The sequence below is a fragment of the Pteropus alecto genome, unplaced genomic scaffold (genome assembly GCF_000325575.1).
Source record: "Pteropus alecto unplaced genomic scaffold, ASM32557v1 scaffold341, whole genome shotgun sequence".
Classification (NCBI taxonomy): Eukaryota; Metazoa; Chordata; class Mammalia; order Chiroptera; family Pteropodidae; genus Pteropus; species Pteropus alecto.
This window is the reverse complement of record NW_006430739.1, coordinates 356828-379455: the sequence shown is the minus strand read 5'-3', so window position 1 is coordinate 379455 and position 22628 is coordinate 356828. Positions and strand designations below refer to the sequence as shown.

At 41.8% G+C, this 22628-nt stretch overlaps 1 protein-coding gene across 3 annotated transcripts in view; it reads left to right on the top strand.

Annotated features, from left to right (window-relative positions):
• Nucleotides 1–22628, top strand: part of MTM1 (myotubularin 1) — an 88705-nt gene that overhangs the window by 28904 nt on the left and 37173 nt on the right. For all 3 annotated transcript variants that reach the window (XM_025051649.1, XM_006905507.3, XM_006905506.2), the window contains exons 5-6: nt 7895–8005; nt 12278–12379. In XM_025051649.1, coding sequence (XP_024907417.1) covers nt 7895–8005; nt 12278–12379 — 213 coding nt within the window. The remainder of the gene's footprint in view (nt 1–7894; nt 8006–12277; nt 12380–22628) is intronic.

Genomic DNA, 22628 nt, shown 5'->3' with positions numbered 1-22628 from the left:
TTGAGTTTACCGAGTCCTTTCCACACATTCTCATTCCATCTGACCACGACTGACAGGCAAAGCAGATGCGACCCAGCCCATTCCCTAGTCCTCCCATGCTTTTGTTTTCCAGTGCTGACCTTTCTTCTGGCCTCGGTTTCTCATTTCTCCTCACCTACTAGAGATCCCTTGACTTTCCAGCTGGCATCCCAGAGGCCAAGCTGGAATCCTGCAGTTCTTTCACCCTTCCTGGTCAGTTCCTCCTTTCGATGTTCTTGTTTCTCTTGGTGGTGCTACTTTTCTTCCCATCAGCTCGGAGTCACCTCTCTCTCCCCATCCTCCCTTCCCCTGTTCAGTCTTCTTCACATTCGCCCCGTTCTTTCTAGTCCTGCTGCTGCACCTTAGTCCAGTGTCTTATCAGCATCACCTATCCCGCAGGCTGTGACAGTGGCCTCTCCCAGTCCATTCTTGCTAGCTCCCTAAGGCATTCTTCCATTCTTCTCATTCCTCTGCTCAGAAATTCTCAGTGGCTCCTTTCCCCTCATTTCAGATTCCTTAGCCAGGTATTTATAGTCCTTTACAACCTGCCCCTAACTCATCATCCCTGTTCCATCATACATGCTGCAACCCGACTTCTTTCCTGAAATACACATCCGATAGGTCGTTGTCCATGTAATGTGCGTCATGCAGCCTCATCGCCTCCTGTTCCCCACTCCTCCCTCTAGCCTCTATATTCCTGCCCCAATACACCCCTCAGCCCCACCCCCACGCTCTGCTTCAAGTGCACTGCTCACTGTTCCCTAAACACGGCCTATGCTTTCTCCCCTCCGGACTTTCCTTTAGATCATTTTCTCCACCTAGAACACCTTTAACCCCAGCCACTTTAAAAATGATTTTGAAATATTTAAGGTAAGAAAGTTTATAAAGGATAACGTAACCACCTGTGGATCCGTCACGCAACTGGAGCAGTCTCATCTCCTCACTCCAGACGTAATCACCATCTGAAAGTTGGTGTATCTCACGGTCATTCCGCACACCCCTTTTTAAAATAGAATGGAATATCGGAGATCTGTAGGAAATTAATGGAATGGAGGCTTTTAAACCTTCTGAAAAAGCAGGTGACGACTCTTGGCACTCGCTTGGCAACTCCTTGGTTCTAGAAGAAGGACTACTGACGAGATGAGAAACGTGTTGGGTATACAGTTTGCGTTTCCTGATAAGTCACAAATAGTACATTCTTCCTGGATTAAATTCAAGGAGAAATTCGTTGTTAAGGTTTTCTCTAAAAGGTAGGAACATAGTGATTCAATTCTTCAGGCAGGGTATCACCCATAGATTCTTGAATACCATTCAAGACCCTGTGTAAAGACAAAAGAGATGTGAATTTTTAGTCAGTATTTTTTGTGAGGGACCAGAAGAACGGGATCTGCTTATTTTGCTTTTTGATGGTTTACCAGTGCAGAGGCAGGACTTAGAGAATTGAGATGGCTGGATGGCCCACGTATCAAATATCCGGTTCTGAAATGAGCTTTGGACAGGTGTAGGTATTATGCCACCCAAGAGCTGGGCATCTAACACGTGTGGCAGCTATAACTTAGGTTCCATAATCTCTCTAATTGGCTGCAATTGCAGCTGTAAACCTTGGACACCACCCAGAAGGGTGACAAAGTTAACCTCCCATTGTGGACATTTCAAAGCCAGACCTGTATCCTTTCCCAGAGGGAGGGCCCGCCCACCTCGGCCCGCCCATTTCATTGCAAGCACAAACAAAGGGGATTCCTGGAGTATTTTTCTTTTCAGGATGATACATTGGAAACTTTTCAAGACTGTTTTTTTTTTTAGGTCCTTCTGTTTAGTGGATTTGGTGCCTCTTTTCATTTTAAAGGAAGTGAAATGATCTTTAAAAAAAAACTAGAAAAATAAAACATCCTAGTATGTCCATAGGTAAGAACAGTAGTGAGAATGTAGGCCACAGTGTCCACCTCGGCCCGCCCATTTCATTGCAAGCACAAACAAAGGGGATTCCTGGAGTATTTTTCTTTTCAGGATGATACATTGGAAACTTTTCAAGACTGTTTTTTTTTTTTAGGTCCTTCTGTTTAGTGGATTTGGTGCCTCTTTTCATTTTAAAGGAAGTGAAATGATCTTTAAAAAAAAACTAGAAAAATAAAACATCCTAGTATGTCCATAGGTAAGAACAGTAGTGAGAATGTAGAAGCCACAGTGTAGGTATTCTTTTAAACTTCAATCTTAAACCATTTCCTTATATTGCTGCTGCAAAATGAATGCTGTTTTCAGATTAAAACAATCCCTGCTAATACCCTAGATCCCCTTGACCCTTGTTGCCAATTTGCCAGTTCTCGAACTTGAGCCTCTGGGAGCTACTGAGCCCTGCTGTTGAAAGTCACGTAGTGGACTTAATTAATGATTTCATACACTATGAGTTCAGGTTTTCAGACCTCAGAAAGGGTCTCATCACTGCTTTGGCAATTCTTTTAATCTCGAATTCACTTCTTGTTACATCCCCCATTGCACCAGTGACAAACCCTCCAGGTCCCTTAGCTGACCTCATCTCTTGCTGTGTTGAAAAGTGAAGTCATCCTCACGGAGCTCCCGTAAATTCCCCTCTTGTCACCTGATGATGTCTGTTTTCACTCTTCCTCTCCTCTACTGCCCTCTGAGAGGAAGGAAGTAGACGTCTTCGTGTCCAAAGCCAATCCCTCTATTTGAGCCTTTCTCCTTTCTCCTTTTACTTCCTCTGGAGCCTTAGTACCCTGTCATTCTTCTATATTTTACGGTTATGGTTCTCATTGGCTCCTCCCCGCCCCCGCCCCCGCCGACCTCCTCCAGTCTGTTTTTTTCTAAAACACCTTCTTGCATCCTTGCTACTGCCTGATGCTGCTATCTTCTTTCTTTCCCTTCTTTGCCAGATTTCTTTCAAAGAGAAATTAGTCCACGCATGTCGCTTCCACTTCCAGACTATTAACTCCTTCACTTCTTGTGGTCTGGCTTCTGTTCCACATCGAAACTAACTACTCCTTCCTTGCTTAATTCCAGTGGCTTTGGGTGAGTCCTCGACTTCTCTGCAGCTATGGATATTGTTGATGACTACTTCCTTCCTTTGTATTTTTCTCCAAGCATTCTTGGCTCTTCCCTTCTTCCTGCCTCTTGCCTTTATTGCAGTTCATTTTTTCCTTCCTACATCCTTACGGTATGTTTCCCCGGAGTTCTGCCCTCACCCTCGTCTTTCTCAACTGTCAGTTGCTTTCCAATTTCATAGCTCTAGTCCCAGTCTTTCACTTTTTTTTATTCATTGACTATTTGAGAGCCTGCTGCGTGTCAAGCACTGTGCCAGGTACTAGGATAAAGTACACACAGCAGACACAGTCTCTCCCTCATGAAGCTTCAGTTCCGATGGGACTGACGACAGCCATTGATCAGATAACCACACCAATATAAGACAACAAGCTGTGATAAGTGTTGGGTGAGAGCAGTATAGGGGCACAGCAGTTTGGAGATCCTACAGAATTGTCCTGTGAAAATGATGCTTGACCCAGGGTCTGAAGAACGAATAGGAATTACCTAGATGCTGGCCAGGGGCTGGGTTGGAGAGAATAAGCTGAGAGAACAGCATATGAGAGGCCCTGAGACCAAAGGAATCATGAAAAGATGACGGTGTGGCTGGGATAGGGGCAGAGAGAATGGCGAGAGATGAGCAGGAGACGTGGGTGGCAGCGAGGTGACCTCGGCCTTGTGGACTTTGCTGAGGATTTAGGTGTTTAGAGGTAAGCAGTGAGAATCTTCAGAAGTGGTTCAAGCAGAGGAATGATAGCATCAGATTTCCTTTCATAAAACATCACCCAGGCTCTGTGTGGATAGCAGATTGCAAGAGGAGCGATAGTAGCTGCGAAGAAGCCTCTGCGCCTATTCCAGTGGTCCAAAGAAGTTGCTGGTAGAGTCGGGGAGGTTGATAGATTTGAGATTGATTTAAGAGGTAAACATGGGGTATTAGATTAAGGATAGTGGAGAAGGAGATGTCAAGGAAGACTCCTACGTTTCCAACTTTGGTGACTGGATAGGTGGAGTGCCAGCCACTGAGATAGGCAGATGTGGTTTGGAGAACAAACAGCACACATTTAGTTCCGGACATTTTGAGTCGGAGGGGCTGTCGGGATCTCTTCCAGTTCTATTTCCAGTTGCTTCCTAGATATCTGTACTTAAGTAATTTATTATAACCCCAAACCCAGTGTGTCTAAAATCGACAACGTTAATCTTTCTCCAAACCCCACTCCCCAAGTTTTTCACATGTCTTGGTGGGACCACTGTTGTCCCAGACTCTTGACGGGACACCTTTGCTCTTTCCCCAGTGGCTCATCTTCTTTTGCTTTCCACGTCTGTCACTCTCCCCTTTAAGATCCTCATAGCCTCTCCCTTGCACTAAAACACTGGCTTCCAGGATTCCAAGGAATGGGTGTCGTCCTCTACACCCATTCGTGGAGAGCGCTCAGTGCTGCTACATGAATGCTCACAAACCATCATTCTGTCATTGAATTCCTCTTTTCAGAACTCATTCCTTGGAACCCAGTCACCCTGATCTAAGCCCTGGGATGCTCCCCAGGGAATTCTCCTGCCACCCTATCTTAAACCTGGCCTACTTTTTTTTTTAATATAAAATTCCCATGCTTTTCCACATGTGTAGCTGATATCACTGTTATCTGTTTATGGAAGGCTAATGTGCAACTGCTGTCATTCTGTTCTTTAAGGATCATCTTTAATGTTATCTTCGCCACAGAACCTTCATGTGACCCAATAGATAGGAAATTATTTTGCCCTCATGACCTCTTGTTCCACTTTGTCTGGACCTTTCTTTTTATGGCCTTTGGCACTTGTACTCTAGCATTGTGGCGACTTGGGTACATGTGTCTTATCTCCCAGACTGGGCCTTGAGCTCCATGAGGTCCTCATCTTATTTAATCTCCACGGTCCCTAGCGTCCAGCACAATTTCTGTTACTTGGTATACACTCAAAAGAAAGATAGTGAATGAGATAGTGAATGAATGAATAGATAGATAGTTATATTTACTGCTCAGCTATTTTAGATAGTTAGAGATACGGAGGCACAGAATTTTGAGAAGCCTTAAATATTTAATGATATTTAGATAGTGACGACTCATGTTTCTAGAGAGTTAAGCTGATTTTCCTATTCCTGGACCTTCCAGTTGGGCCTGCTGGGTTATCTGATCTTGAACCTGTCAGGGAGAATGTGGCAAGTAGCCTCATTAGACTGTGGGTCCCTTTGGTCAGGAGCTGGCTGGTTCTCTTCAGTGTCCCATTTTCTGTTTTGTGTTGGGTCAGGGCAATCAGAGCTACCATATCCCTTCTATACAGGGACAGAGAACAGCAAGGTGTCATCTCACTTTTAATTCTTCTGCTGTACTTCTGCATTCTTTCTTCCATGTTTATATTAGAATAACAGACTTCTAGTGTTTATTCTATGTATTTTTAGGTATAAGTTTGAGATTTATGGGTATAGTTGAACAGACACTCACAAATCTCAGTATAATCTAAGTATAATAACAGACTGCCTGATAGTGTGTTTTTAATAACTAGATTGTATTGAGAAGTAAATACATGATAATATGCAGCTATATATGTACACAGTTACTAAATAGTATCTTTTTTCTCTAGGGATTTGGATTTCAGCCAAGTAGTGAGGTGTCAGTGGCTAAAACAATGCCTCCTTATAGGTATAAACAGAAAGACCTGTAGCTGCATGCCAGAGCATACTGATCCACTATGGTTACAGAGCACAGTTATGTCTCCTAAGTACTAAGAAATTCTTTGCTATAATAACAACTTCCATTGTTTTCTAGCTACCATGTGACAGGCACCATGCCAGGTACTTTAAATTCATTATCTCTGATCATCCCTACTTTGCAGGTAAACGTAACTCGCTGAAGTCATACAGCTAATAAATATCAAAACTCAGATTTGAGCCATTTTTTATGCATTCATTTTTTGTTTGTTTTTGCACACAATTCTATGAAATGTAATCCTATGTATAAATTTATGTAACTACCACCAACAGTCAAAATATGCAACTGGTCTGTCGCCAAAACCCAGCACCCTTATTCTGTCCTGATAGCCACTTTGGCAACCACTTCTCTGTTCTCCATCTCTACAATTTTCTCATTTCAAGAATGTTAGGAATGGAATCATATAGCACATGATCTTTTGAAATCGGCTTTATCCACTCAGCATGATGCCCTTAAGATTCTTCCAGGTCGTTACATGTATCCATAGTTCATTCATCTTGGCAGCTGAGCAGTATTCCTTGGTACGGATGCACCACATTCTTATACTTTTTTGAATTTCTAAACTATCCATGAACTATACTTATGTTTTATGAAGAAATACTTAATTTTTTTTGTATAGTGTTTTAAGAAGAAGGATTTCAAGTAAAAGAAAAAACTTAACTTTATTTCTGTCCCCCAAAAGGACATCTTTAAAAAAACAATAATTTAATAAGCACCTTTAAAATTTTTTCTGTATCATCAGTTATCTAACACAGCGTTAAAGAAAATATTAGATTAAAAAAAGTATGTAGCTCTTCTTACATCTGTGCATGTGAATATATATTTTACACTGTTGTAGTCAGTGTATTTCGTATGCTTTTTTCCATTTAAACTTATTTTTCTATGCACCATAATTATTTTAGTAGCTACATAATAATTCCACTGCATTGACTAACTGAATTTCTACACCCTGATATCCACCTCTGGCTCCGCTGAGCATCTTCACACATACAGCTTTTCTTCCCGTTGCACACTACCTGCAATACAAGTTCTTAGGGCCATAGTTATGGCGTCAATGGGACAGATCATTTTTATGGCTCTTTTGATGCGTGTTCCCAGACCTCACCTTGAACCTCAGAAACTTCCCCATGTTTACTAAGCAAGTTACTGAAGCTTTTTAAAGCCTTGGTTGCCACGTTCAGAAGTGGGAGTCCTTCACCTATGTCCAGAACAGGTGCGAGGATAAAATGAGACGATGCACGCCAAGCCCGTGTTGCAGTACCTGGCTCAGACGAGACGTTTCGTATGTGGCAGCTGCTGTTATCTTGTCGCGAGGATTGTGGCGTGACTTCGCTAATGTGATTCTGTCATGCCAGCAGTCTTATGGACCCCTTGCAGCCAGCATTGGATAAGAAACGATGGAGAAGTGTTGCTGTGCATTCGGGCCCTTCCGCTTTGGGAAGTGCATTCATGCCTAAGATAGGCACGACTTCCAGATGTTTGGCTTCCAGTGGGGAAATACAGACATGGAAGTTCATGGTAACAAGATAGAGTGAAGTGAGTGGTCTAACAGCAGCCTGAGTCAAGTGTTGCCGAACTTCAGAAGAGGGAGGGGTCGATTCTGTCTGATCTGATTGGAAGGCAGGGCTTCATCAGAGGTGATGCTTGCCGAGGCAAGATTAAAGCCACGGGAAGAATTTTGGTAGTTTAGAAAAATAGATCATCCTAGGCAAAGGGGACACTGCACAAAACACATAGGCCTGACTGTAGATGACATATTTGAAGAACTGTGAAGGTGTTCACGTAGTTGGAGCACAGAATGTCGTGGGAGCAAAGCCTGCAGACACCATGAGGCCCTTGAATTGTGTACCAAGGAGTTTAGTCTTCATCATGTGAACAATGTAGAATGGCACATTTTTAGGAGATGCATTTTGGTCGCATAACTGATTATTTTAATGCTTGCTCTTTCATATGTGATCTAGATCATATTTCTGTTCATAAAAATTGGTAAAAGGGCCAACGTAAAAACTCCCTGAACGCATATAGTTGCTTTTAGTTTGTTTTTGCTGTTTTAATTATACTGACAGAAATGCTGACTTTTGTATTTTTGTCCATTACAGGATTCTGCCCTAATACTTGATGTTCCTCTCGGTGTGATCTCAAGAATTGAAAAAATGGGAGGCGCAACAAGTAGAGGAGAAAATTCCTATGGTCTAGATATTACTTGTAAAGTAAGAGATTTAGTCCTTTCTTATGCAAAAATTTTAAAAAAAAGCACATTAGTGTTTAAATTATAAGTAAAAGTTAATGTGGCTTAAAAAAAAACAAAGACCCATGTTCTTCCCTCACAATCAAGCTTTCCAAAACCTCCTGGGGAAATAGTCCCTATAAAAGGACCTGCTGTTGTCACCAACTGTGAGGACTCAAACTGGTCATTTACTTAGCTTGACTGAGTAGGAAGAAGACTTTATAAGTAAAATTCTATACTTTTTAGTTTGTGCCCAGGTCTGCTCCTGCTGTTCCTTCATGAGCTGTGTTACCAGCTAGATACCTTCACACTGTGAAAGGAAGGAGAAATACAAGAGAATTTGTCCTCTGTGAACAGGACATGTTCTTCTTACAGCCTTTCTAACTTTTGCTTAGGTAGTTTGCAGAGGTAGTGGCCTAACATTTTGTTTGGGCATGGTGAGTGGCTGAGATTTAAGAATGAAACCTAAGCAGTTATAACAGCGACCATTTATTGAGCATGTGTCAGTCCAAGCACAGGCTAGGTAGTTTGCATTCAATCCTCAGGACAACCCTCTGAGATGGACAGTGGTGTCTGTCCCCATTTGATAGATAAGGAGCCTGAGGATAAGAAGAGTTAGGTAACTTCGGTAAGATTGCCCAACCAATTTCAAAGTTGAGATTTAAATACAGTGAGGTAATCATTTTGCAAACAACAGGGAAAACTCGTTTTCCCTGTAGTCAGAAGACTACAATCTGTAGAAGAATGCCCAATCCTAGAAAGAGCTAGAGGAGCTTAGAGGTCACCTGTCCCATCGGATCTTATACCTAGATATGCATGAGGGTAACCGGAAAAACCTTTTTAAAAATGTAGATCTTTGAGTTCTACCCCAAATCCTACTATAAAATCATCTCTGAATGTTGGATCCCAGAAGGCCGACACTCTCAGGTGTCCTCGGTGACTCCAAACCATCGGTCTAGTGCAGGGGTTGGCACACTTTTTCTGTAAAGGATCCGAAAACAAATATTTTAGGCTTTGGGGACCCATAGCATCTCTGCCATATATGCTGCTTTGTATTTGGTTTGGTTTTAACCCTTTTAAAATATAAAAAAAAATCTTAGCTTGAAGACCACACAGAGACTGACCAGGGCTGAAGTCTGTTGACTCCTGGTCAGTCCAAGTGCTTCAGTCTATGGATGAGGAAGTGAGGCCTTTGCTAAACAGGATGACTTGCCCGGGGTTGCCCAAGCTGGTGGGAGAGCCAGAAGGAAACCCCGAGTCTCTTCCTAGTCTCATGCACTGTGATTTCTTAAAATCAATCTCCTATAATTTTGTTTGTATTATGAATACAATACAGTTTTTTTTTTGATGTTTGGTTTATAAAAGATCAAGACTAGTACACTTTGTCAGAAACCAAAGAATTATGTCATTACTAGACTTGCATCGAAATTCTGCATTACTGCCCACCTCGCCTTTTTTTTTTTTTTAGTTTTAATCCAAGCTACCTTAATGCCTTAACCTAAGATCCCAGCCCCAGCTACTTTCTACCCTTTCGGTCCTAGAAATATGGGGATTTTACTTTTAGGGAAAGTTTTTGCATTTTGCGTAAAAGGGTCCATGGCAGTAGATTGTTATATTACAATACTCAAGGGAAAACGTGAGGTTGCTATTGTGACGATTTTGAAGTGATTTTCATGCTGAGTTTTTAACAAGTTCTATCTCTTGCCTCATCAATAGGAAAAACTTACATTTAAATATTAATCTTCCTCAAATTGATGAGAGAAAGCATACTCATACCCTTTCACTGTTTAGTCTAAAAACAAAGGGCTTAGGAACACCTCACCAGGCACAATTCTCAAATGTCACATATGTATTTCTTGGAATTAGCGTTGAGTTCAAAGACAACGGTCGAAAACAATGTTGTAGTACAACTTTTCAACTCATCTTCCTGGAAACACCAATTTCATGAGGATCAAATTTCATTTTCTCAGTAACAGACCTGACGTTGATAAAAGGGGATGTGCTGAGATGGGATGAAGCCTTGCTCTCCTGCCTCCATAGGTCAGCTGTCATCTCCAGCCAGTAACCGTAATACAGCTGTGTTTCTCTGCTGAAGCAAGTAGTTGTAACTCTTATACATTTGCTTCTACCAGCTCTGAACATGGGGATTTCTGTTTGCCTGTAGCGACTTTCACGTGGTGGATATACGTCCCAGTAGGTGTTGTCCAGCAGCAGAAGTGAAGATAGCTCAAAATATGTGAATTCTGACCGCCCGGGTCTCACAATGTGGTATTTTGAAGTCAGCAGTGATGGTGTTGTTTCTTTAGAAATGTATTCTACAAATGGTGCCTTGATCAGTCAGCCCTTTAGTGTTATTGCAAAGCGGGTTGTGTTTCCTTCGACTCATTTATTATAGTGAGGCTCGGCACATTCCCCTGTGATCCAGTTGGTAAATGGGCCGAAGGTCTATCTATGAGACTCTTATGCCACAAGGCTCTTTCCCAGGTGTCCTTCCCTGACGAAGTGGGCGCTAAGGAGACCAGGTGGAACTTACCAGTTAATGCATGCTCTGATTTCTGTTACAAATGCGCAGATCTGCTGCCTGTGAGTCATTTGCCTTTTCCACTTCAGTTTTCCTGTTGGCAAGATGAGGTAGTAGTTCTTTCTGTCCTTTAATTACAACTACATCTAATGGCAAAAAATAAAAAATAAAAATTCTTGACTCACTTATGCTTTGGCACATTGAAAGTAGTTGCTGGAATCACTGATAGATCGGAATAAATATTTATCTAGAAATGGTCTAATAGCCCAGTGGTTAAGAGAGTGATGTTACAGAGTTATCATCTGACCCAAGGCTGTTAGGAAGAACGTTCCTCACAGCTCTTTGAGCCCTGAGACTCCTTGGCTATCCGGTGCTGTACTTGTGGCTCATGGCAAACCCTTTAAAAGCATATCATCTTATTGAAATGATTTTTTCCTTCTGCTTAGGACTAGTGCTTGGCATCATGAGCCAACAACTAATATTCCAGTTTTCTTGGAATATATTGTGAATCAGTTTTTGGGTTTTATTCAATTACTGCTTTTAAAAACAAAAGCACAGACTCCTGGAGCTGGCAAGGCCCGATAGATGCCATCTGCATGCAGAATGATCAATCGTGAGTCGTTCGTTAGAGGTCTTAGAGTCTGGTTCTTTATACTTCTTTTGCTGCCATTTGCATTTTGGGATGTCTTATATATGGCAAGGACTTTGCTGATCCTTCACATCGAAGACTCATGAAGCTTTAAGAGTGCTCTTGAGATACTAAATGAAAAAGGCACGTTGAAAAATATGAAGATGGTGACACCCAAGAGAGCAGGGACTGGATCTGTCTCACTCCTGAGTATCTGTATCCCCAGAGTCCAGCACAGTGCTTGCTTTTCTGATTGAAAGTGCAGTGCACAATACAACATAATTAATGCCAGGATTGATTTAAGAGACAACCTAAACTCTCCAGCTTTGAAAATAAGATAGAATGTTATTTTGATGTATAATACAAACTGATATTTAAGGGAACTTATTTTGCTTGGATTTGATTTAAAAGAAGGATTTCCTGCTTATTAAAAAGATATGTTTTAGAATCTACCCGTAAATCTGGTTTTGAGCATTAATTTTTAGTTCTTGGAAGCGTAGTCACTCCTAATGTGGGACACTTGAATGTGGTTTACATAGAACTCTGCGAAAGTAAAATCGTGTAGTGAAAATATATTGCATTACTTGGATGTGAACTTAAAATGCCAGTCATTTCCTAATTTTTAAGAATCAGACTTTAAATGCACGAGGGGAGAAGGAGAAGGAGAGAGAGCGCTTCTGTATTTTAATGACATGTTTGACCATGTTGAGGTTATTTTTGATAGCAGATACACATTTGAAAAGTACTACGTATAAAATACAGTTCTATAATTAAAAACACTGCAGAGACCGGTTAAAGTGGATAGACACAGTAGACGACGTGCAAGGCAAGGTTCGATTTGTCTTTTTATAAAATGAATTTCAGCCCTGTCTTCTCTTTAGCACTTGTTGCTTTGTTTTTACATTCGTGACTCCGATGGGATGTTTTCAGGGGTTCTCAAACTGGATATTTCAAAACAAAGTAATTTTCATAGTCATTTAGATTAATTCCCTTCCAGGTAAGTGAATCTTCTACTCCCTTAGTTAAATAGATTTTTTTTTTTTTTTTGCTAACGAATGTGACTTTATTTGAAGACTGAAGTGTCACATTTCTCCTCTGTCCCCTAGGACATGAGAAACCTGAGGTTCGCACTGAAACAAGAAGGCCACAGCAGAAGAGATATGTTTGAGACCCTCACGAAATACGCCTTCCCTCTGGCCCACAGTCTGGTAAATTCCAGGGTTCTTGTCAGCGTCTGAACGTTCTCGGGTGTCTCCTCTTTCATAGACTCTCCGCTGTACTTCCCAGTGTGACGTGTATGCCAGGGTGTTTACTGTAGATGACCGAAGTGTTCCCAGATGGAGTAGGCCTCTCTTCTTCTGGTCTGAGCAAGGTGGCTCACCCCAGGTGACTGTAGTGTGGGCCTCGAGGTGCTCGGAGCCCCAGGTGAGCCTAGGGGCTTGACCTGAAACAGCTTGCGCCCTCCCACCCCAAGCATGATGTAGTGAGGTGGGCCGTGGGGGCCTCAGTGCCACACTGTGAAGCCACATCCCAGAGGCCGTTGCTCTCACCTTGGGAGCTAATGTGCGGCGCGTGTCAGGATTTTGTGGCACCAGTTATAAGCAAGCCTAAACGCCATTTGAGCAAATGCACTTCTAAAATTCCGATGCATTGTACAGATACTTCGGGCAGTTGCTGAATAAGGTAGGCTTTTTTTTTTTTTTTGTAGAATGTCCCTTAAATGTCATTTGATGCCACGTAGTACATATTTGGCACGACAGACTTATGTGTGCATTTAATTACTTAAGTCTGTAATTTCGTCCGTAACAAGATTTGGGATATGTATACCTAGAACTTTTTCTTCCTCTTCACCAAACTGTTTGAGTAATCTAACATTGTTTTACCACGTGATTAAAATAAAGCTTTGCAGGCATCTTGCTCTTAAAACAATCTTTGTGTTCTGCCTTGGTCTTGCTTTCTTTTATTCTGTCATTCCTTGCTTGCATCTTTTTACCCCTCTTCTCCTCTGCTTGACTCCAAATAAACGTGGAGACAAACACCTGCTAAGGGGTAAGGAAGGAAATAATTCTATATATATAATTTACACACACTTTTATTTTAAGTATAGGATAAATATGCGGTTGGCTAGACTGAAGGTGTGAAAGAGATCATTGAATAGACGAGCTGCTTTGTAATGTAGCTCTTCTTCCTATGGCTGTCTGTTAATTAATTAATTAATTAATTTGCAATAAATGCCTCAGATTTTTTTCTAGGAGACAAGGCTTCTCTATGTGCAAATTTCACCAGCAGTTGTTTCAGTCAAAGGAAATTCATGGTCGATAAAAAGGACAATTATACAAAGACTGCGGAGTTCTAGCAGGATATGAAGTACTCAGCATGAGTCATGTGTTGATTATAGATTCAAATGTAATGCTTAAAACAAATGCAATGATATCATAGAGTTGAATACACTTTCAGCCTTTTCTCAGTTTTTGATTAAATATGTGATTTAAAAGCTATCTCACTATTAACTTTTTAACTATAAGGATAAAAAAGAGTTTTATGGGAACACATCTTAGAAATTATTATGAAAGTGAGATGATAAGTCTGCTCCATGAAAATTAAGTCAGGGACAGTGTTCTGCCTTGGGTTTTACATATCTGGCCCTAAATTATCAGAAACATGAATAATGGCTCGCAAAAGTTTGAAGGAGCTGAGGCCCCAGTCCATCTCCTACAAGATCTTTTTGGATCACCCATCCACTTTCTCTGTCATCTTCTGCCTCTTTTAGGGTTTACTCCCCTAAAAAAACGAAGTCAAGTGTCAGACCAGCTTTCCCCTAGACTACTGTCCCATCTGTCACTTGAATCCAGACTTCTGGAAAGAATATTCTGATCTGTCGTCATCTCCAGTTCATTCATTCCTCCAATCCATTCAAGTATGTAGCTTTATTGCAGGTAACTTCTTGGAACTGAGGTCCTCTTACTAGCCAAATAGAGCGCCTCACTTCAATCTTCATTCTGTTTGCTCTGTCCCTGGCATTCAACATTTCTGACCACCCTCTGGCAAGTCTTGGTTTCGGGGTTCCTCTACCATCTTGACTATTCCTTCCCAGTCCCCACCATCTCTGTCTTTTTCTTAAAGATAAACATCTCGTCAGTGGTGACCGTAAACCCTGTTCTCATGTTACTCTTTTGTCTTCATGGTTTCATTCAGTCCCATAGCTTAAGCTGCCACTGCTTTACAGGTAATTTCTAAATCTAGTCTTGACATTGGCCTTGAGTGAATCTAACAAGCCTAAATCTTAAATATCTTCCTCTGGAAGTCCATGAGGATCAGAAGCTTGTGTCTCCCTAACCTCTTCGCAGTTCACAAGACCTACTCTTCAGCCTACACGTCCCTCAATTTAGATGATGCACAGTTGCTCAGGTTCGAGAACTTGAGGTCAGCTTTCTTATTCTTCTCCCACGTTTTCTCCCGTGGCCACATCAGTTCCAGTTCCAAATCCTATAGGTTCTATTTGTTAGTAACTTTCAAATACGTCTTGTCATTTCTACTTGTGCTTTCTAATTTAAACCATGCTTCCCAACCGGCTTCTCTTCTTTCCATTTCCTCCCCTTCCAACATATTTTCCACAGTGCTGCCAGTTTTTTTAAAACCTAAGTGTATGATCATGTCACTCCGTGTCCTATTCCCCACAATAACAGTCCTCGGTGACTTCCATGGCTTACATCCTATACTCCAAACTCACAGGGCACTATGCTCCTCTGGAGTACATAGAACTTTCTCGACTCAGAGTCTTTGGTTTTCCTATCTCCTTCACCTGCAGTCCCCTCGTCTCTTTAAAGCCCATCCTCCACCATCTTGCTCAGTCCTGGGTCCTTTTCCACGCCGTGCACATTCCCCTGATCAGAGCTCATCTCACCTGTCACTTGTTAGACTTAGCCGGTCCTTCTCACAGAGCCTTATCTCAATTTGCCTTATATAATAACTATGTAGTAATTGCCCGTGCCCCCTGGTATGTCGTGAGCTTCTTAGGGTGGGGATCAGCTTTTCTTTATCTCTCCAACCTCAGCATAATGACTTCTGCGTGGAAGCTGTATAATAATGGCTTTTTTATTGATCTGAGGTTTTGTAGAAAATGAAGGGGAAATCCATTACAGGGAAACAAATGAGATGGATATCGGGAGGTAGCACCAGAGCCTAGGATCCCAGGTTGCTGTCACTGGATTGGTCCACAGAGGGGTTGATGTCTCAAGTCTATGATACTTTGCCTTATTTTTCGTTTCCGTGCTAGGAATCCCTCCTTTTTCCTTTAGGAAGTCCATAAAGTGACAAACTGGAGAAAAAAATGTGAACTGACTTGTTCACACAGAATTTTGGAAAATTACATTCTCTAGGTTTTAACTACTAGAAGTCATTTAAAAAAAAGTTAAACTAGACACAAAAACAATACAAGGTACAGAAAAAAACAGACAAGCTCCTGACATGGCTTCTGGAATATGAGTCACTGCTATTCAAGTGTTTGAGAAATCGAGTTCGTTTCAAAGTGTCGTGTTGGATGGTGTCAGGGAGCAGTGGTGGCAGCAGAAGAAGAGGAGTGCAGGGTGAACCATACCTGGTCTCATTCAGGGATGCGACAGAAGTGATATAGCAAATGTGTACAGCCCAGCTGTAGGATAGTTTACATTCAGTGTTGTAAGAGAAATGCAGAGCAAGTCCATTCGGGATTCCCAGGAAGAAGAGAAGACATCCAGCCCGGATCGGAAAAGCCTGCATGGAATCCATAGACATTTAGGTTAGGCCTTGAAGGATGGTCCTCATTTCCAGTGGCTGAGGATGGGTGGAGGAAGTAGAATTTCAGGCAGAGGAAAAACCCTGCCCCTCAGCACAGCAGAGGGAAAGCTGAGAGCATTGCAGAGTGTTTATCAGGGTAGCCAGTGATGTTCACCTAGACTGTGGGGAAGAAGAGGGACTCTGGGGTCATCCAGTGGGGAGCCTTGGTAGCGTAAGGGGTTTGTACTTTGGGAAGTAGCAGAGACCACTGAATGTTTTGAGATAAGTGATAGGACTGAATACAATGTCACGGAGAATAGACAGGAGGAGAGCTCCTGACGCCCGGGAGGCGGGGTCAGAGGGCCAGGCGAGAGGTCCAGAGTGCTGAACTAGGACGCTGGTGGTCCTAAGGCCACATCTAGGCTGAAAAGCAGGTGCGTATGAGTGTGCGCGCGCATACTTGGCGTTGCTTGTCATTTCATTTCCCATCTGAAAACGAACTATTTGCTTTTAGTTAGACCATACCCCGCAGGTTCGCTTTCATCTCTAAGCATTCTCATTCACTTTGCTGGCTCCCTTCCCACCTTCACCCCCTACAAGCTGCGGAGGGCCAAAGGCAGAGAGAGGCTTAAGGGATGGTCGTGAGCGTGCGATGCTGTGAGGGTCAGGGAGAGTCCCTTAGATTTGATGATTGCAAGCTCTCTGGGGACCAGACCCCCTAAGTGAACTGCTTGAGGTGGGGACCTTTCCTTCGTGTCCCCGGGGCCCAGTACAGTACCTGGCATATATTTGTTGACCTTCTTTGAATCTGGGAAAATGACCTGAGTGGAGGGGACAGAAGCCAGTGTGTAGGGGTTTAAAGAGAGAGTAGGTGGTGTTTTAAGGAAAAAGTGGTGATAGCAGCCAGATTGAGGAAAGAAGCGTTTTTTTGTTGTCGTTGTTGTTGTTGCTGTTGTTATTGTTGTTGTTGTTTTTTATAGCATCCGAGAGAGGCGAACGAATATATTTGTGGGTAGGGGAAGGGAGTCTTGCCTCTTTTCAAGGCGAAAGAGAGAAGGGATCCTTTCTTGAGCAGGATCCTGGGGAAAGCAGAGGGGGATGGGATTACGCCCAGTTTGCCGGGTAGTTGGAAAGGAGAAGGGACAATTATTCCTCTGAGACAGGAGGGGAAGAAAAGTTTCCAAACTGCCACAGTGGGGAATGTGAGAGTGTGCCAAAAAGGGATTTCCTGGAAGCGTAATCTAAGCCTGATTGCATTGAACAATACAAAAGGCCCTGCTTGAAAAATATCACTTTGTTAATATTATTGAAACCATTCAATCAGCTGCAAATTATCTCAGTGGTTTTTATTAGCATTTGAAATCAGAAGCGAGCTTGCTGTCGTACCCATGCAATAGTATCTGGAAGCCAAGAGAGGTGGGTTCCAAATCCAGCCGTGGGGTGAATAGTGTATGAGTGGGCTTTTTTCTTCCAGACCACCCCTTTGGCTCTCTCTTGCCTCCTTCCCCATTAGTATTTTCACCACTCAGTGTGTTCATGTTGGGATTTAAACTTTGAATTGAACTTGAGCAGCTTAGCCACACAGAGTCGACCTCAAACCATTAACTTGATTGTTTTTGTATTCTGTCAATCCAGGAAGGCTTAAAAATTGTTTAGATAACATTTTCTATTGCAGCGAAAACATTTAATTTCTTGTTTTATTTTTGCTTAGTTTCTCAAGCGGTATTGTAACTCAATACTAAGTCTGACTAAATGATACATTTTTATGATAAGAAATGTGACAATGCTTCTGATATGATGGTAACTTTTTAATGGCAGGAACAGAAATTGAATATGTGGGAACAGAGCCTGATAGCGCTACGGAAAAATAGAATTTGATTCTTGGGGTGGTACGTTCAATGCCAAAGTTCCTCCTCCATTGATTTCCTTTTTTTGTTTGCTCATTTTTTACTCAGATGGAATAATCACAGATAATAGAAATTTGGGGTGATTTTTTTTTAAAAACTGTGAATCCTAGCCTATTTTCATCATGAAGTCAGTTTAACTAGGTTGCAACCAGCATTTTAGAATGGAATAGAAGAGAAAATATTAACAGCATGACACTTAATATGGATAAGTATGGTTCCATGAAACATTTCTGTCACTAATCTGTATGTGTGTGCATATGTCTGGGTCATGGTTCGAAGTGTATAGCTTTCTGTCAAGCACGGTCTAGCTCAGCGGTCCCCAACCTTTTTGGCACTAGGGACCGGTGCTCCTATGAGAATCTAACGCATGATCATCTGAGGCGGAGCTAAGGTGGCGATGTGGCTGCAAATACTGTGATGCTTCGCTCACTCACCCGCCGCTCACCTCTTGCTGTGTGGCCCAGTTCCTAATAGGCCATGGACCAGTGCTGGTCCATGACCTGGGGTTTGAGGACCCGTGGTCTAGAAAGTTTGAAAAATAGTTTTAGATAATAGAATATGTAGAATGAAATGCATTTTAAGTTAATTTAGACATTAATAAATCCCTTCAGTCTATTTTTACAGCTATAGGCATGAATACATTTTCTTGATTTTTGTCTAAGTGAAGAGCTTGAGTTTGTGACTGAACCCATGACGCGTAGCCTCACAGAAGGGAAGTGTAGAGCTACAAGAAATAGAGCCAGAGTCCTGGCTGCCAGGTTTTCTGCTGGTGCTGAGGGAGGCCCAGTGAGAAGACCTGTCTGCAGGGCCCTTTTGATGTGTGGTTCCGAGTCTTGCCATAGAGTCCAGCGGTCCATGTCTGAATCTAGCTCAGTCGCTTAACTCTTTGGTGACTTTGAAAGTGACATAATACGCACTTCAGTATTCTCATCTGTAATGGGTATAATGGTCTCAACCCCATAGGGTTTTTGTCAGGATTAAATGTAAGGTGCTTATAACAGTGTCTGGCATGTAGTAAATGCCCCCAAAATGTCAGCTGTTCCGTTAATAGCGTGCCATTTTCCCAGCAGGCACGAAGAATAAAGTGTGTTTCCCAACACACTTTTTTTCCAGGAATATTAATAAACTAATTGTGATTATATGTGGGACACTTTAGGCCCTTTTAAAAGAAAGATGCTATATTGATAAAGGTCAATAACCTTATTAACAAACCGTTGGTTGTACCTTGATAAAGGATTAGTTGAAACTCTTAAATTTCAAAGTATCATGTCCAGAAAGCATCTTAACTACAAGTGTAAACTATGGGCAGCAGTGATATGTAAACAGAATTCTTCAGACACTATTTTCCATTTTTTTTTTTTCATCTTTTGACCCTGAGCAGACCTGCTGCTTTCAGGGTAGCATGGCTCATTGAGATTTGCGTTCCAGCACTTTGCAGTTTTCTGTGCCGTTCTAGATCAAGCTCTTCAGCATTGCAGGATCTCCTACTTGTTGTTCTATGAGGTGATTAGCAGTCATGTAGCCGCAAAGTTTTTGGGCGTTTTTATTTTGTCGTCGTTTTACTAAATTTGACCACCTTAGGGGTGGCAGAAATAGGCACAGGAGAGAAGACTAGCCGGCTCTGATTTCAAGAGAGAAGCAACTGGGTTGCAAGGCTTTTTCTGTGGAGACTAGCAGCCTTCCGTGACCGATGGCAGAGCGATTTATATGCAGAGGCTGGGAGCAGTGTCTTCAGAACAGCTGCACCTTTGAGCGCAGAGCCCGTCTCCATTCGCAGGTGTTGGTTACTGCTGCCTTTGGTTTTCACAGCCTTTTGCTTATTTCTTTTTGCCTAACTTTGGTGAACCACATCAGACCTCGTCGTACGGCTTAAGCGCTGTACCATTTCCACCTCGTGTCTTCTCTCCTTCTGCTCCACTTCTGCTTGCTTTTTACAATAATTACATAAAAATGACAGTAAAGTGGGTTAAGGAAGTGTGCATCTTTTTTGATCATTTCAATGAATAGTACATGTGATTCTACAAGTAGAGAATTAAGTACAGAGGGTACTTCTCCCTGTGCCTTCCTTTTTTAGTTCAGAAATGGGGACATTTTTATAAATGGCTTCGAGATTTTAAATCAGACTGAAATGTAGCGGTCTCTTACCTTGTAGGCCAATTACAGAATTAATAGATAAAAGAGAATAGCTCATTTTCAGATGAGTATTGAAATAATAAGCAACACCATGCGCTCACTTACACACACACACATGCACACACACCCCTGCTTTTCAGCCTCGATGTGGCCTTAGGACTGAAGTATGTCTTAGTTCTCTATTTTCTTTTTGGCCAGACTTTTTTTCTTGAATAAACAATAAACTTGGCTAATTCAGGGTCGAATCATGCTTCTAAATCTCCTCCCTTCCTGCTTCCTTTAAGACTTGGCCCTCTTCTCTTGCTGTCTCTGTGTCTGTCTGTCTGTCTGTCTGTCTGTCTGTCTGTCGGTCTGTCTCCCTCTCCCTCCTACCCTCACCCTCCCAGCCTCTCAGTGACGATGGCCTGCTCGCTTCTTCTCCCCTCTCCCCCATCTCCTGGAGCTGTGATCTCAGCTGGGCTATCCCCTGAAGCAGAACGTTCACTGCCTGCCTGCACCCCGTCAGCAGCCGCTCACTTAGAGACTCATTGTCCCACTCCTTACCACTCCCACTCTCTTGAAAGGTAAAAGCCAATGTACTGCTCTTGCTGTCTGCATTCCTGTTAGCAGTTACTGTCTGGCTTCTGAGTGTTTATTCCTCCCTAGCCAACTCATTAGCACATTTTTTGTAGACATAAATGCTTTTACTGTTAAGAAACAAAAATTGAAAAGAAAATGAAGTCAAATTTGAGACACTAAAAAGGGGAAAGAACAAAACGGATCAAAAGAAAATGTGAGGAAAATTTGTAAATATCAGTACAGGGTGAAATTAATTGAACAGAAAAGACAAAGTTAATAACACATCAAATATAAATAATAGTAAAACTGGTAAGTTTCTTAGAAAAAAACACAAAATATAAAACTACTGGTAAGTCTTATTAAGAAAATAATAATGTAGAATTTTAGAAATAAGAAAAGTGAAATAATACACATTGAAGTAGTTAAAAGTGTAAAAGAGCCATTTCTGATTTTAAAAAAAAATTGATGTAAAATGCGATTAAAGAACACTTTCAGTGTGATCAAGACTATTGAACAGAACAGCAAACAATAGAATTAACAGTGAAACTTTTAGAGCATTAACAAAAAGATCAGAAAAAAATAACAACTTGACTACTACCGCTATTAGTCGACATTGTTTTTGCAATTCTAAGTAATGCAGTAAGACATAGTAATGGCATAAGCAGTACAACTTTTTTAGTAAAATACGAAATTTAGCATCATTCATAGGTGACACCATAGAATACTAGAAGTTCTAAGCCAAGCAAAATAATACACTAAAAGACTAGTGAGTGTGCTGGATGAAAGAGTCAATAGTATAAATGTAAAGTCAAAACAAAAACATATCCTATACACTCTATTTACAGACTTAGTGAACCTATGCAAACAAAGAAACAAAAAACCTTTGAGCAGCCAATAAATGCACCTTTAAAAAAGATCAAGCGAGAAGGTAAATATACATAACACAATGCCTCGCACATAGAGGAGCCTTCATTAGTGCGTTTTTTTAAAAACGTCTCTGTTTTAAACAGCATTTTTAGACGTTTTCAGTGGAAGTCTCAGGGCATCTAGACCATCATGCTTCTAGACACCCCTTCCTGTGGTTCCTGAGACCTAAATCTTCCAGCCCGCCTACCTCTCTAGCTTCTTTTCTTGTTTCTCTGCTTTCTTCTGCTGTCGAACTGTGTGTTTCCTAGAAAAGTCCATTCTCCGCCTCCTTCTTGCTCTAAACTACCCCCTCAGCAGTCTCTCTCACTCTCGCGTCTACCAGCATTGCCTTTCTGAGCGTGACTGCCAAATCCATAGCTTCATATTTCCCTTCAGCTACTATATAACTTCGACTGACACACGTGCCTTCTGTCAGATTGACCTCCTAGGATGTAGCACTGAAGGTCTCGTTCCTTTGCCCCCGAAACTTAAGTGGTTCTTGCCTCTCTGTCAGTGTAAATGCGAACCTCTGTCTCCTTCACAGTGCGGCCCCACCTCCCAACAGTCTCCATTTTTTTTTTTTTTACCCTTCCTGTACACATATTCTCTGAGTCTGGCTTCCGTTTATGGCTTTTTATCATGATCATTGTTATCATGTCCAAAGTCGTCTTATCCTGCCAGGCCCATCTGTCCAGAAGTAACCTTGGCCTTCTCTGGAGCCCCATACTGCTTTGTGTATACCGTTCATGGCATTTACCACTTTCCTCTTTACACGATCAATAATTGTCTTCTCCTCATCTCTCTCCTTTTGAGAATTTCTGACTCCTTAAAGACAATGGCTGCGTCTTACTAATTTTTTCTCCACTGATACTTTGTTGGCCCTTGGTGTTTGTTGAGTGAATATGCTAACATCAATAGAGTGAATGAATAGGAACTAGCAGCAACCAAGTCATCAATAAGAATATTCTGCTCTTTAGAAAGGTCACTTATTCAACAAGCATTTGCTTTAAAAATTTTAAAAGAGCTAGTATATGCCCGTGATTGAAAATTCAAGAAGGATAGAAAGGTATCGTCATAGACTGAATGTCTGAATGTCTCCCCAAAATCATATGTTGAAGCCCCAATCTTCAGTGTCATGGTATTTGAAAGAGGGGCCTTTGGGAGGTGATTAGGTCATGGCCTTGAGCCCATGATGGGA